Source organism: Gymnodraco acuticeps, unplaced genomic scaffold, assembly GCF_902827175.1.
Source record: "Gymnodraco acuticeps unplaced genomic scaffold, fGymAcu1.1, whole genome shotgun sequence".
NCBI lineage: Eukaryota > Metazoa > Chordata > Actinopteri > Perciformes > Bathydraconidae > Gymnodraco > Gymnodraco acuticeps.
Genome location: NW_022989755.1, coordinates 1,606,402 through 1,622,017, shown reverse-complemented (window position 1 = coordinate 1,622,017; position 15,616 = coordinate 1,606,402). Strand labels below are relative to the sequence as shown.

The 15,616-nt window shown below is 41.1% G+C and overlaps 1 protein-coding gene across 4 annotated transcripts in view; it reads left to right on the top strand.

The window, feature by feature from the left end:
- The window catches only part of pax2b (paired box 2b), a 29,088-nt gene extending 13,784 nt beyond the window's left edge, over positions 1–15,304 (top strand). For all 4 annotated transcript variants that reach the window (XM_034212284.1, XM_034212264.1, XM_034212275.1 and 1 more), the window contains exons 6-10: positions 810–985; positions 3,552–3,666; positions 10,812–10,913; positions 12,748–12,834; positions 13,532–15,304. In XM_034212284.1, coding sequence (XP_034068175.1) covers positions 810–985; positions 3,552–3,666; positions 10,812–10,913; positions 12,748–12,834; positions 13,532–13,608 — 557 coding nt within the window. In that variant the 3' untranslated portion in view covers positions 13,609–15,304. The remainder of the gene's footprint in view (positions 1–809; positions 986–3,551; positions 3,667–10,811; positions 10,914–12,747; positions 12,835–13,531) is intronic.
- The last annotated feature ends 312 nt before the right edge of the window (positions 15,305–15,616 follow it).

Here is a 15,616-nt window from a genome sequence, read left to right as displayed (position 1 = left end):
ATAATCTGCCGCAAATTTAGAATGACAGATTTGTAAGGGAGCTGAAGCTATCTGGGATCCAGGGAGGAGACCTACAGACACTGCAGCCAGGAGAGGTGGGGGGGGGGAGGGAGAGAAAAAGGGGAGGGCGGTAGGCTAGGATGGTCTGTAAAGGCTTTAAAGCGTCGCACACAAGTGACAAGAGGAAAAGCTAAGGCATCCTTCTCCCAACAGTCGGGTAATCAGGTCAGGAGTCAGGAGAACATTCCTGTGTTTGGAGAGCGGGATGATTGAACCAGACTGTACGGTTTTATTCAGCCTCTTGTCCCCGCCGCTGTTTATAAATGGAACCACCACACTCGCAGAGAATGAAAGCAGTATTGAATTGTGAAAGGGAAATTGTGCTTTAAAAAAAAAACTGCTCTTTATTTCAGTGAGCATCAAAAGGGTTCTGGGGAGGAATCAAAGCGAGGGGGAAAAAAGACACTATCATGGGCTGGCTGCTGCTGCTTTCATTAGTATACATGCTTGCCACAACATGTATATATTTGCAAGTGATGGTAATCCATCAATTACCAGAGGGCTTTCAGATCATGGTGGTGTCACTCCCGTGGCAGGGGGTGCAGGGGAAAAACCTGTGTGATGTAGCCAGTGGCTCACTACAGCCATTAAGGAGTGGAAAAACCTGCACTCCATCCCTTTCTGTCCTCCTCAGATCCCCCACAGAGGTGGTACAGAAAATACATGAGGAGAATATAAAGTGCATAGCTTGAAGTAAAAGGCCAGCTTCCCGGGGTCAGTCTCTCGATTGTTGCTCTTTCTTCTTGTAGATGGTTCAGATGGTTCTGGCCCACACAGTGATTCTCAGGGTAGTGTGGAGAGTTTACGGAAACACCTTAGGGCAGATGCCTTCACCCAGCAGCAGCTGGAAGCGCTGGACCGGGTCTTTGAACGCCCCTCGTACCCTGACCACTTCCCTACATCGGAGCACATCAAACCCGAACAGGTTAGTAGCACTGCAACTCACCACTTCAAGTACACACACACACATTGTGCATGTGATGCTGATTCAAGCACAACAACAAAAAACCCACCTTTGTCACAAATATTCCCATACGCAGAAAGCTAATTAAACAAACGTCTGAGATGTCCAAGCATTGGATTAAAACCAAGCATGTATAATGCTGGAGGGATCACCTGGAAAACTCCCACACATTATTGATTTTGAGAGGAAAAACACATTCCTTGTATCCCCTATAATTGAGAATAACAGTAAGGCAACATGAAATTAATCAATACTGAGGTTTTTTCTCAATGTTATGCTGTGTTATTCAGCTGCTGCTTCTTGCCTTTGTTGTTTATTTTCCAACTCTGTGTCATATCTTGATGTTTAATGACTGACGCAGTCTCCAAGGCTGCTTTTATTGTTTTCATGAATGTGATGTATGAAAGCATGTATTCCCTCTCCTTCCTTCTGATATTAAAACCACACTTGCCATCCATCCTCATTTCTAAAATTAAGAGGCATTTGGGGACCAGCCACCCCCCACGCCAAAACGACAGCCAGAAACCACCGCTTATTACATGCTCTGGGCTTATTACAATGGATAACCTTTATTTACTTTCATTATACTGTTAAACAACAAGAGACTATTAATTTCTCCCACCGTACTACAAGTCGGACCCATAAAGCAAAAGCAGTCGCCTAATTGAGTTCATTTTAATTTCTCTCCAATCGGGGCGAATTACGCAGGTGATAAATCAGTGGGACAGGCCTCACCTCCAGAAGAGGGCCTAATTTGCAGCTAATTACAAAACTGATTTCTACTGGAAGATCAATACCAAAACGAATTGGAAATGACTTGCAATCACAAAGAGCGTCAGGGAGAGTATTAAAAGGCAGAGGGAAAAAGGGTTAGACCAAAAAAAGAGGGCAAGTGAGAGAGAAGAAAAAGAAAAAAGGAGGCCAGGAACAGTCGAGAAAAATCAGGTTTAATTTAATGCAATATTAATCAGAGCACTTTCCCTTTCATGGGTGCCTCACGGTTTTTTTCGTGGCCCTATTAGCTAGTGTCTGGGTTCTGTAGCGGGGCATTAAAAACCCATTCTGGAGATGCAAAACTCAATGGATTCACCCCTCCCACACTTCTGCTAGCCATTTGGTCATCCCTTTCAGACCTGTCTTTTCAGTTTTCCCCCTTCTGCCCTTTATCTGCATGATAAAACGTCTGTTTGGCGTCTGAAGCCTCAGAGAATAGAGGAAAACATCCGACATTGTGCCAGTGAACAGTTGTAGCAGACAATTAGAGTTTATCGGTGATAGTGGCAGACAAGAGCGGGGTCACGGGCGTCCCCCTGTGGGAGCGCGGCCCACTGAGCCACTCAGGCTCACACTGGGCTCTGGACAAACATTGTCAACACTTAGGCTCCGGAAGTCTCATCTCATTAAAAAAAAACTGCTAACATCTGCCACGAGTGTCTTTTAGTGGATTTACAAAAAGAAACAATGAGGGACAAGCCGACAGATTCATTTTAGATTGAGGCAAATGTGTTTCATTGCAACACAATTACAAAAAGAGACATTTGGATGTATTTGCATTCAGACATTCTACTCAGGCTATTAAAAAGCCAGGAACTTGTTTCTGGATAGTTGTCATTAAATGCCTGGTCAGATCCATAGGTTTGTTGACATTCACTTTTGAATAACTCACTATTAAGGCTTTCAGCCGAAATTGAGAAGTTCACTTTATTTGTTAAAAGGAAAGAAGGACCCGTCAAAATAAAAGAAATGTAAAAAAGTATATTTTGTAAGAATTGTTTTGGTATTCCTGTAACTTGGGTATCAAATTGGACTTTTGAATGATACGTTTTTTTCCTCTAAAATGTCAAGGTTTTGTAAACTTAAAAAATTAAGCAGCACAAACGACACGCACCAACGTTAAAGGGGGCTCAGATCAAATGTTCAGAGGCTGAGATCTAAAGCCAGACACATATTACTTGCATTGCTCGCATTACAAATACAGTGTTGTTTGTGATTTGGGTGAACTACTCCTTTATTCAACCTCTGAACGCACACAAGAGGCAAACTGCTAAATGGTCACAAAAAGTGCAAGTTTTACAAGTGATTCTATTCAGAGATAAGAGGTAATGAAATTTAAAAAAGGTGGTTTAGACTCTAAATTATAAGCAAAAAGCAGAAAAAGGTGAATAGTGTCTCTGAAACAGGGCCACATGGTGAGCCTGTAACAAAGCAGAACTGCTTTCTCCCTTGGCTGATCAGGGGAAGGACTGCAGTCAAGCACAAAGGGCCAGCTGACGCCTTGGCTTTTCACTCATCTCAAAATCCCACTTCCTCTCAGACAATACCAAAATACATTCATGATATGCTTGAACTGCCACCCTGCAGCTTGAACACACACTCACACACACACACATGCGCACACACACACACAATGCTCTCACAAATGTATACTCGCACAGGCCTGTGTGGAGTGCTTAATGGAGGAGGAGAAGGGAGGATTTCCATCTTGGTATTGTTTGGTTGTGTAATGATTCAACTGTCCTTTTCCCAGGCTAATGAGTACTCGCTCCCTGGCCTGAATTCCAGGCTGGACGAAGTCAAGCCCAGTTTATCCTCTAGCGTCAACCCAGACCTGGGCCCCAGCGTGTCGCAAAGCTACCCCGTAGGTAAGATCAAGTGCCATACAGTACGCCTTTATGCTGCCGAGCCACTGCTTCAGCTGAGGGGGTTTGAAGTATGTAAAAGAATGAGAAAAACAACTAACACTGCCTGTGCAATTGACCAAAACATGTGTGAAAATAAAAAAAAAGCAAACCAAAAAGTTAAGTGTGAATACTTTTTTAATACCATTTCACTCTGAGCTGAATAGGTGGTACGATGGTGTGATAAAAGCTGAGCAGTCTTTGCTGAGTAAGCAGGGTGATGAGAGAGATTGTGGGGTGGGGCAGTGGGGGGGCTGTTCAGTCACCGCTGGACAAGGACCTTTGGGTGTCAGCACATCAGAACTATGACTGTGTATCAGAGCAAGGTCTCGCACCAAAAAAAGAATAAAGGCCACCATGCAGGACTGACTGCTTGTTGGCTGCTGCTGTGTTGCTCCTGTGATTTGTTCGCCGTGAGACAGTTTGTGTGTCTCAAAGCACGAGTAATGTGCCTCGGTAAATACGCACTGGCATTTCTGCCGCCTAACTCTAACACCATGATCATTTATTTCGCCCTCCTCTCTCTCCCCCTCCCCCCCCCCCCTTCTCGTCGTCTCCTCTCCTTGTCACAGTTAATGACTGCCTGGCTAATTGAAATATTGTTTCGTTGTTGCCGTGTTATTACCAAGAAGAAGGTTAAGTTTACTGAAAGTTTACGATGACTGTCGGGGGCCTGAGATTAATATACAGAGCTTTTATTAAAATTCATATAATTATGCAGCAGCCATCAAAGGCGAGGAGTTCTGCGTGGGGGAGGACAGGGTGATTGCAAATTGCTTCAGCCCCCCCTTCTCAAATGATAGCCAAGCAGACTTATGAGAAGAGAAAGGACCCTTTTCTCATTAATATGTGGGAGGTAGATTTCCCTGTAAGGCAGGCCTCCTGAGAAGAAAGGTGTGTGTTTGTCCTTTGTGCGCTGATGGCCCCGTAGAATGCAGGCGGCTTTGTTTGCACCTGGGATATTTCAGATGGTCTCTGCAGAGAGGGTCTCCTTACTGCTTTACAGGTGCAAAGAGACATGTAGAGGAAGAAAGATGGGATTGTATGCATACCGGTGTGTGTGTCTGCACATGAAACACATATCACTTGCTTTTGTGTTAGTAAATACCTTTTTCTGGTGGCAGGTCTCACTGCAGGCAGAGAAATGAGGAGGTCAAACTAATGGAACAAACATCACCGCGACTTCCTCTTGTAATTAGTATTTGTTTTGTGGCTCCTCTGCTTGGTTTTCCCTCAGTGGCTTCCTGTGTGGATATTAGGATATATTCAGGTGTGTGGTCTCACTAATGGCTGAGTATTACAGTTTACTTGCCAGCGATAAGCCCACCAGAGGAATTTTAAGCCATGCAAAAAGTAGTAAATGATCTGCAGTATTTAGACCCAGATCCAATTTCAAATTAATTGTGTCTTTACGGGGGAGAGAACTGGAGATTATGTTCTTCCTTAAAATGTTTTCCAACACCAATTAAAACGCCTGCAGTTATTGATCTTGTTGATTTTATGTCCTGGAATTTGCATAATCTATTAAAAATGAATGATTCATGAAGTGCTCATTGCCAGAGATCGGGATTCTCAGTGAGCTGAAAGACTTCCGAGATAGAAATCTTTTGTGTCCTCTGCTTATCCTATTAAGGCTCAAAAGTACCTGCAAAGCACACTCAAATAAGAAAGGGATTTAGGGGCATTGTGCACATCATCGAAATTCAGAGGCAAGAAGCCACTTCCATTAAAACCGTTTTTTTCTCTCTCCCTCTCCTCCACATTAATGCTGCATTACCTGCTAAATAGTCCCTCTTACCCCATAAAAACACCAAAGGGTCCATGAATATGTGGATAGGACAATTGCATATTGTGAGGTAATTTCTATTGTTGATATGGGAAGTAATTTCTTTGATGAATTCCCTTCGAGAGATGGATTTCATCTCAAGTGCTTCTTATTCTTGTTCATTCGAACTGCTTAAAATTCAAATGGTGTGAGCCGTGGGTGAATTTATGAAAAGCAGAAGGAGGAGCTCGAAACTTTTTTGTGTATTTTCAGAAATAAATGGAGAGATGGCCTCGATACGGCCAATTGTCCACTATTTCTATAGAGAGTTTCAGTATTTCCTGAAATTAGTCGGAGCCCGCCTGTTTTCTCGATGGTGCTTCAAGCTGAAGAGCCATCTCCGAGCACTGAGCGGAGTCCCTAGAGCACTCAGTGGGAGTTTTACACATCTCCACTCAGCGACTGCATACTCAAGACTCTTTAAACATATTCCCTGCTGGGCCTGTTAATGAAGGCCTCCAAAGGCTTAAAGACCCCCGTGTCAATGACACTTCCCCTCCTCAAGCAGCTGCTCCTGTACACTCCTGTCAGGTCTCTAAACAAAACTTCACCCAGCAAATAAAACCATCCACACTTAGCATTCAATTAGGGTGAGTGAGTGCTCTCAGGGTGCTCTACACAGGAAGTACCAGGACCTGCGGTTGTCCAGTGAGCAGCGAGCAAAGATCAGAAGGCGAACCTGCCGTAAGTGACGCGTGGCCTCGTGACAAAGCGCTCGCCCGTCTTCCCATAGGGGGGAACTAAATGAATGCTTATTTCGTCTTCACAAAAGCAAACTAACCTTTGAGCACACATTTGATAATGAATGACTTTCAGCCGGTGTTCGGGGAATTAAAGCAATTTGGCTCTCCAAACATTCTTTACTTAGTTGTAATTAATTAGGGTGCTGAGATTTTTTGGCTTGTGATAAATTGCCCCGTTCTGCATATAGCCTAGAAAACTGGAGGTCAAATATTTTTGGTTGTTGTTGGAGCAAAACATGAAGGTGTCCCTGTCATGCTAAATGTAATACTCTTGCAAGCAAAAGAGTCATTCACAAATGACTTTGTTTCTGTGCCAAATAAAAAGAAGGTCGTCTTGCTTTTCGTTTTGTGTTTTAAGAAACGGGGATGACAGCAATGCAAAAAAGCACATCGTAGTTTCTCGTCACGTTACTGTGAGTTGAGATAAAACTCATCAATCTTCTCGCAGTATATTCAAGTGTTGACAAAATAGTTTGAACAGTTTGATGCTTTCAGCCACTCAGTGTAGTTCAAATAAATAAATATAGCCAGTAGTTATTTTCAAAACGCATTCAAACAATCTTAAAAATCTTATATTTCCTGGCTCACTAAAAGCAGCAATTACTGTTTTTCAGCGCTCAGCAGCAGCTCTTACGAGTCACTTCTCAAAGGAAGACAGGAATCAACAGGGTTTTCTACCAGCAAACCAAAAAACTCTTTGAATTGATTCTCGCAGGGAAAGAATAAGAGGGCACAGCCAAATAAATAGCTTGATTTGCTGGCGTTCAATCTAAGGGGACTGACAGGAAGCAGACAATATAAAGAAGCCCATCTTTTAATGAGAATCTGGACACACATCTCTGTTGAAAAAACAACAAAGGCTAGGAAGCAGCTAATGAGGCTATCATTGCTGTACAGAGAGTTCTCAGAACTGGCGCCTCACAGAAAGAGGGCTTTAAAGGGGACATAAAGCAACAGGCACAGAGCTGCTGGCAGTCACTGCCAACGCTATCCTGGAATACAACAACACTGCATTCAACAGGGACGCTGATCATTATTATTAGTCAACAGAGAAAAATAGACTGATGTTAATGGCAATAGACTCATTTTCTATTGGGCAAAACTAACCTTCAAGAAAACATTTTCCACATGTTCAATCTTTTGCTTTGGTATATTTGCACATTACTACCAAAAATGAAACAGAAAACCACTTTGTTTTATTGTTACCATTTAGAGTTAGAATTAATATTGAAGTCTTAAAGAATTGATTCTATTGATCTGATAGAAGTCACTGACCCATATAGTTCCCTAGCCCTTCACCTTAATTATGAATTTGACAAAAACTTGCAAAAGATATCATTAAAATCTGCACAAAAATGAATGGAACTAGGCATATGATAGTCTCCCTTTGAAAATGTAAAAGTTATTTGTGGTTACAACCTCAGCATTGTTCAGTTCCACCAGGGAAATAAATGTAGCAATGGTATCAGTGTCAGCCAATCGGAATCAGTATATGAAGAGGAAAACAGGTGATTGGTTCCCTATCGAAAATGATTTATTTTTGTTGGTAAAAGCAGCATTTATTGCATTTCAGTCATATTTGAAAGCGATCAAACCAGATGTTCCCTTTAAGACTGAAAGGCAGGGATCTGGTGCTCATAATGTATTTCATCTCTTTGAAGAAAGGTAATAAAGAGATAAGCGTATTTACTTGCATTAAACATAATGAAGAAAAGATTGGGTCAGTGTTTGCTGAGACAGCTAGACAATAGTTACCAATGTCTACACACACAATGGCCTCACCCCCGCTGGACCCCCCACCTACAGTACTCCCACGGCTCCCTTTGACTTATGTGCACTGGCTTGTGGCTGACTAATTCTTATTATAAATGAAATGTCCGGCATGACCTCACTCTTCTCTGTAAAGCTCTTTAACTCCGCAGCCCTCCAGTCTCGGTGCTTTAACCAAAAGTCACATCTCAGCAGGCTTCATACAAAACAGCCATCAGTGCTGAGATTTGCAAATAATAGAGAACACACTGAGCGCTTTCTTTTGACACTTGTTTTAAGTAAGCATCCAATAACAACTCTTAGATCAGGACTAAAAGATAGTTTCGGTGTAGTATTTTTAGTAATGGAAGTACTATTCAGATCATTTACTTAAGTAATTACTGCAGTGAATTGAAAAAAACATCATTACACACCCAGAATTAAAATATATGTCTGATCTGCTGAAGTTTTATGAGCAAAACGTACTTGAGTTTCAGGGACACCCATTATGCAGAATGACCCATTTAAGAGAGCATAATATTATATACAGTATATAGTAAATTATTGCATTTTTATGGTAAGTGCTTTAAGATTTAAGCAGCTTTTTTATGAAGTAGCGAGTCAGGGTGGAGCTAATTTTAACGCTTCGAATATCGTTTAGTAGTTTAAACAGTTAATAGCAGTATGTCATATTATAGCAAATCGTACAATTATTTTGTACACAATATTTAAATATGCCAGCAGATGTTGAAAAGATTAAATGGAGTAAATATTGTATAAATGTGACACAGTAGAAGTAGTAAATTAAAGTACCTAACTGTACTTTCATAAATGCACTTCATTGCCATCAATGGGATAATCTAAAATAAACAAAATACTATTACTAAAATAACTACTTAAATGACAACAGCCTTGAAAGCAAGTCATGTTGTTGTTATTTAATATTGTGTTGGTGAATGTTTTTACCAAACAAAATCAGTGAAAGCCATACAAGGCTTCTTTTGGCTCCTTTACCTCCTCCTACCCCCACTTCCTTCCTCCCCCCTCCCCCTCCCCAGGCCTGGGTCTGGTGCACCTCCAGGCTGCCACCCTGCCTCTTCACCAGATTCACCAGCCGTCCCCATATCCCAGCCCCCCCCCCCCCCCCCCCCCCCCCCCCCCCCCCTCAGGCCCCCACTGCAGCCAGTATGCCTGGCAGCCTGTAGTAGCAGGTACTTAAATACCCAGAGGGCCCATTCGCTCACCCTCAATTAAACAGATGCGTTTCTCATGATATTGCACATGTATGAATTGGATTTTTCAGTCAATATCTATATTAGCCTGTGGTTTATGCTCTCATTAGTGATGTTGATTAGCAGCAAGGGCCAGTTTTCCATATTCAGAGAGATAAATATTATTTAAGAGAGATCTATATGTTGCATAACTTGTGGATCAAAATTGATCAACATGTGGGTTTTAAGAGATGATTGGTCAAGAGGGGAGCCAAAAAATACTGTTAAAACAATAAATACAAACAACATAAATAGAGTTAAGCAACTGCCATACAATGTATTCATATTAATACATGATTTAGTAGAAATATAGAAGCAAAATCGTTGTTAAATGAAAAAGAAAACTCCCTTTAGACCGTGACTCAGCGACATGCTTGTCATGAAGAACAAGAGACATATAATAATATGTGTGTTAATATTGTGATAAAAAATGTTCCTTAAACAGTTTGTTGGTTAATGCAACAACATGGACAGTTTTCTTCCACTAGTCCCTCATTAAAGCTCCATTGGGAGATTATTTTCCCCTCGAGTCCAAGTGGCCCTCACAGCTGACAATATAACAGGGGCCTCTTCTACCCCGGCCCCTGTGCAGATTTGGGTTACGTGTCGTTTTGTCCCAACGTCCCCGTGGCCAGCGAGGACAGCCCAACCGTCACTCTCAATTACATAGCTGAATATCTGCAGCCGGACGGGTCCCGCTCCGCAGAGGGGCCAGTGTGCTCCCACTGTAGAGAAAGAGAGGCCGCCATATTTAGAAAAAAAAGTTTGAACGGAGTAATGAGGAGGGATGTTTATGTGACCAGTATTCAGCGGGCTCAAAGCAGCAGCTGTTGTTGTTGTTGTCCCGTTTTAAAGTTAGAGGGGCGGACTGATGCTTTCTGGTGTTCAGTAACGGTTTGGACAAAACTAGGTTCTTTGAAACCATCTCTTAAATGATGGGAAAATAATGTTCTTGTGCTGACTGACTTGAGGTGGTGGTGATGAGTCATGATGTGTATAGTAATATCATCATTTCCTGGTTTTAAAATGGCAGGAGCTGGTTTGCATTTTGAAATCAAACACTAATTGCAGAGCTAGACAGTAACTAAGCACATTTACTCAAGTACTGTATTCAAGTAGTAGAAGTTTGGAGGTACCTCTCCACGACATTTCAGAGGCCGCTTTTATTTGGCAGCTATTACAAAACTATATTTACTTTACTGAATCAGAATAAATATGATATTAATAATATCAATCAAATATAACAAATGTGTATAGAAGTAGCTACATATGTGTAGTTATAGGTCCATCTCTGCAAAATAATATATCTAAAATCTGAAAGGGACCAATCTCCATGCTGAGAATTTGGGATATTCACAGCAGTTATAATAATGCAGGCCTTATCTTTTCAATGCTGTATTGACCTTTCCCATTACAATACTTGAGCCAAAGTATTGAAATGCTTCTAGTCACATATTTGTAAACTTGAAAGCACTGATGAAGTGGTTTTTGTTTTGTTTTTGTTTCTCTTTGTCTCTCCAGGTCGAGATATGTCCAACACAACCCTACCTGGGTACCCCCCCCACGTTCCCCCCACGGGCCAGGGCAGCTATCCGACCTCCACGCTCGCCGGAATGGTTCCTGGTAAGTGAGAGACAACATCACATGGATTAATATTGTCATTAGGGGGGCTATTTAACAGTTGCGATATAAATTGACCTGCAGAACAAGAGGCGCACACATCCTTATATTAGCTCTATGTGTATGATTGGATTAGACGGGCTGAATAAGTGATCAGAGACCGAGGAGAGGACAGTGGTTCTCCCTTCCTTCCTGCTATTTCTCTTTCTTATTGGCTCATTATCTTCCCGTTTGTACTGGTCGTCGATAAAACGCAATACCAGCCCTCCCCAGCGTCTGCGCTCCAGAGCACATCCCCTTCCTCTCCTCTACTTAACCTGCAGTTCAGTCTCACAGCAAACAGTTAAGGGTCAAAAGGCAGAGGCATGTGAGCCCGGTAAATATTCAAATCTCTGTCTCTCGGAGGAGGTCAGGCTTGTGTTTCACTGCCAGGGATTCAGATTTGGTGCTGGGCTTCTTCAGCTCCAGCGTCACCAAGCACACATTTTCACCAAACCACAGCCGGCATTTTGCTTTGATGTGATTAAACCACTAGGATGAGGGAAACCAGTGGAGTGTGTCCGGTGTTTGCATATCATTTACCAATCACACAGCCCATCACTGGCTCTGGCTGTTACTCCTTTTCCTTCATGAAGGGCTGCGAAGACGAGTTTTGTTATCTCCTCAGCCAAGGGGGTTACATTAACTGCGCCATTTGTTTTGGTCCACTGGTAGCAGATCATCCTTAAAAAATTAAAAATTACAAAGATACATACATCTTTATACTTCATATAAATACTGATATTTTTCAGGATATCACATTTTTCTGCTACTTCAATACAACAAAGGTACATTTAGTTCAGTTTCTGATGTTCAAAGAATTAAAAACAGTTAGATTTGTACGAATGTTTTTTTTATTCCCGTTCTCTAAACATTGTTAATATATGTGTTCATGAATTAAAGTCAAAATAAATGGTGGGGACTCTTAGTATTCAAGTTTTTCTTTCTGCCCATGTTATGAAAAGCTATTTTGAAAATATAGAGACTCAACCATTTCTGTCAATTTAACACTAACCAGGAACAACAATGGAACACCCTGTGGCTGTCTGGATTTGCTTTGGGATGTTGACTCATAAAACTGTTAAATCAGTTGGTGGAAAAGCGTCAAGTCAAACATACTTTAACTTTCCATTTGTTCCTATGTGGCACAAAGCAGAAGATGAGGGCCTTAATCCTATGGCTTGTGGTTTTGTGTTACAACCCATTCATCCTATACACGACCACTAAGATTTAGTGACAGGCGCAAAACACTGTTAAAGCAAAGCCATTTCTCACCAGCTTAATATCAAATCTAGCCTTTATTATCTCGTAAAAGAAAGAAACGTGTTGAACCAGCAGCGCTCACTGACATGCTCCAAGTTAGTTTCCTCTGCAATGAAATTCTACCAAACACCACAGCTCAGACCAGAGGGGTTCGGATTGGAGATGTAAAAAATCCCTTTAAGAAAGGCTGCAGGATTTATTGCAGCATATCAAAAATGTATGCATGAAACTGTTTATTACCACTCTGTATTTATTAGACGGGTTTGGAATATAGTGGAGGAAGAAGAATGGGTAGATATCCATAAATGGGACAAGGAAAGCCGCCGTCAGTGTCACATCCTGTATTGTTCAGTGTTGCATAACTTAAGTGAAATGAAAAAGAAATAAATTACTTGCTTGACTGGTTGCACATCGATGACTATCATTTTGCCCCTCAAATTGCATCCTGTTTTGAATGACGAGAAATGACTGCAAGTGAACGGGGTAATGGTTTGATGCAATGAAATGCTAATTGATTTGTTGTTTTGTTTTGCAGGGAGTGAGTTTTCGGGGAACCCCTACAGTCACCCACAGTACACATCCTACAATGACGCCTGGCGATTCAGTAACCCAGCATTACTAAGTGAGTAGAGAAAGAGAGATACTGGACTAATTGACCCCTCCCCCAAAGAGCAATTGTCCAATTGCTGGCTAGCAACTTAGCACCGTCTAAGGAATGCATTAAACACCATTAACTGATCTGGCCTGAGCAGCTTGTTAGCATACCCTGCTAACAAGCTTGATAAATAAAGCAGCTGTGTAAGGGTAGTCCTGGATGTTATCAGAGTTGAAGCTAACGCTCTGTAACTCTTCATTAGATTTTAGATATGTCCATTTTCTCTTGCACTGCTGAAAGTTAAAACATTCTGTATATCATGTAGCTCTAAAGTGCATAATTATATTCACTATAATATTCTCATCCTTAAACAAGTCACCTGAAAACATTAAAAGCTGGCCAGTTATCAGGCATCATGAGGCTAGCATTATTGGCAACTAGCTAGTAGCAGCTAATCAAAATTGCCAGGAAAAGTTGTCATTTCAGGCTTTAAAACTGAGGGGCGTTGGCTAGAGACGGTAAAGCTTAGGAATAGCAAAAGTAACGAAGTAAGGGAGCGAGACTTAGCAAACTGTCAAATAACTACAACAATTTTGAGTTTTCTAGCATTGAAAATTCGTAAAAATGCAGCTTATTTACAATGAAAATACCGATACTGTTAATGCATTTGGTGAATGTATTTTTTGTTGTTGTTACAAATGGTTTGTTCTTCTGTTCATTTCAGGTTCCCCTTATTATTATAGTGCCGCATCCAGAGGCTCCGCCCCTCCAACTGCTGCCACTGCCTATGACCGTCACTAGTTCCCATGGGGACCAAATCAACCTGCAGGACCCATGGTGGAAGCATGGTCCACTGGACACTGAGCAACTGCGCATAAAATCTTCCCGGCTCACGATGAGAAACTAAATTTTGGGGGGGGGGGGGGGGGGGGGGGATTCCAGGCGACTTCTCTCCTCGCAGCTTTTTTTGGACACTTAAAGCCAAAAAAATACCTACAAGAAGATCATCAGAGACACTAAAATAAAATCACCCGACACACATGCTGAAAACTGTGGCTAATTGCAGGAAGAAAAAAAGAAGAAAAAAAGACTAAAAACAAAGGTCTCGGATCAATACGGAACATTCCTTTTCTTGACGGCTCTCAGCAGGGACGCGTCCAGAGCTTCAAATGTAGCAGCAGCCTTTTTCTTTCCTGTTACCATTCGTCTCCCACTCCGATTCAGATGGCAGCGCAATGAGATCAGAGGAGATCAGCAGCAGCACACGCAGGCTGTGGCAGGCTAACGTTGTTTTGATCCATCTAAGCAGTCACCGACCAAACATCCAGCATGAGTAAATCGATCCTTTTTGATGCCATGAGAAGATTAGGACATGTTCTCTGTGATACACAATCAAGATGTAAAAATGAAAATGAAGTAAATAAAGAAACATCCATTTGAAAATAGAGGGAGCCATGACAATATATCACCATGGCCCGCTATTTGCAAGATTTCAAGAAACTAGTAAATATATTCTTAAAATGATTTTTTTATTTCATTTTTATAATTCGTAAACGACTAAACTGCGGACTGCTTGGCTAGTGTGTTCCTATTTCTTATTTGTCTGGATACAAAATGTGATCAGGCAAAACATTTGTGTTTTTTGTTAATTTTGCACTATGTTGGAGCTTTGCAACACTGGAGCGTTATTATGCAGAAAAATGACGATGCATATTTGCTCTATTTCATGAAATTGGCTGTAAGTCTAATAAGTCTCAGTCTGAAAAGGCACTTCCCACGTTTTCCTGTAATTCAAGGCCCATCATGTCACTGCCTTGACGTGCACTACTATGTTCTCACCGCTTACATTTCTATTTAAGTTGATTAAGTCTTTGGCATTCAACCACAGAAAAAGGATATAACAGCCATCCCAAGTCACACCAGTGTCATTTGTCAAGTTTGATTTCATTCTGACGACTCTAATAACGTCAAAAAGCAGGGCGACGATTTCAGCTAAATGCCTTAAACATGTTCCCTCCTAACTTCATGTTTCAGGCCGAGTTACTTCTTTAAATCACGCTGGAATGATGGTTTCTTCATCTGTCAAGTGAATGTATTTGCATTTGCCAAAGACTTAGTTCTTGTTAGTGTTTATTTACAGGCCGCCTATATGCATCATGAGAGCAGTATTATTATTATTATTATGAATATTATTATTATTATTAGGGAAACCCACGTTGTTCATGAGGAAAAGTATATGTATAAATTCTATGCAGTGCAGAGATGGTCATCATATGCATATTCAGCTGTAAACCTAAAGGTAGGTGGAGTTTATTTAATTGTTATGTTATTTACAAATTGTTCATTTTCGTAGAAGGATTTTGTGTGTGTGATGTGAAGACACTTCTCTGTAAATACAGTCAGAAAAATGGTCTTTCATGTTCATGGGTATTATCACTTTCATTATGCTGGTCTCACTTGTACAATAATAAAAGTGTCTGAAATCTTTTACGCAAAAGGAGTTGCATGGTGTTTCTGACTTTCTTGTTTAATGCTCAAATGATTAGTTGATAGAATAAAGACTGATCGATAATATCAATGAAAATATACCTTATTTGTGGCTCGAATGTGGACTTGAATACAAAAACAAAACCTAAACAAAACTTTCAAACGGGCTTTAAAAGTCCTCTGTCTTAAATTGAACCCCTTCTTATGAAATGCAAAAAGCGTCTAACATACAATTATTCTGTAATGGTTCTGACAGTACACATTATATTTACTCATGTATAAGAGGGAAACAGTGTACTTTTTGTCAAACTACATTTATTTG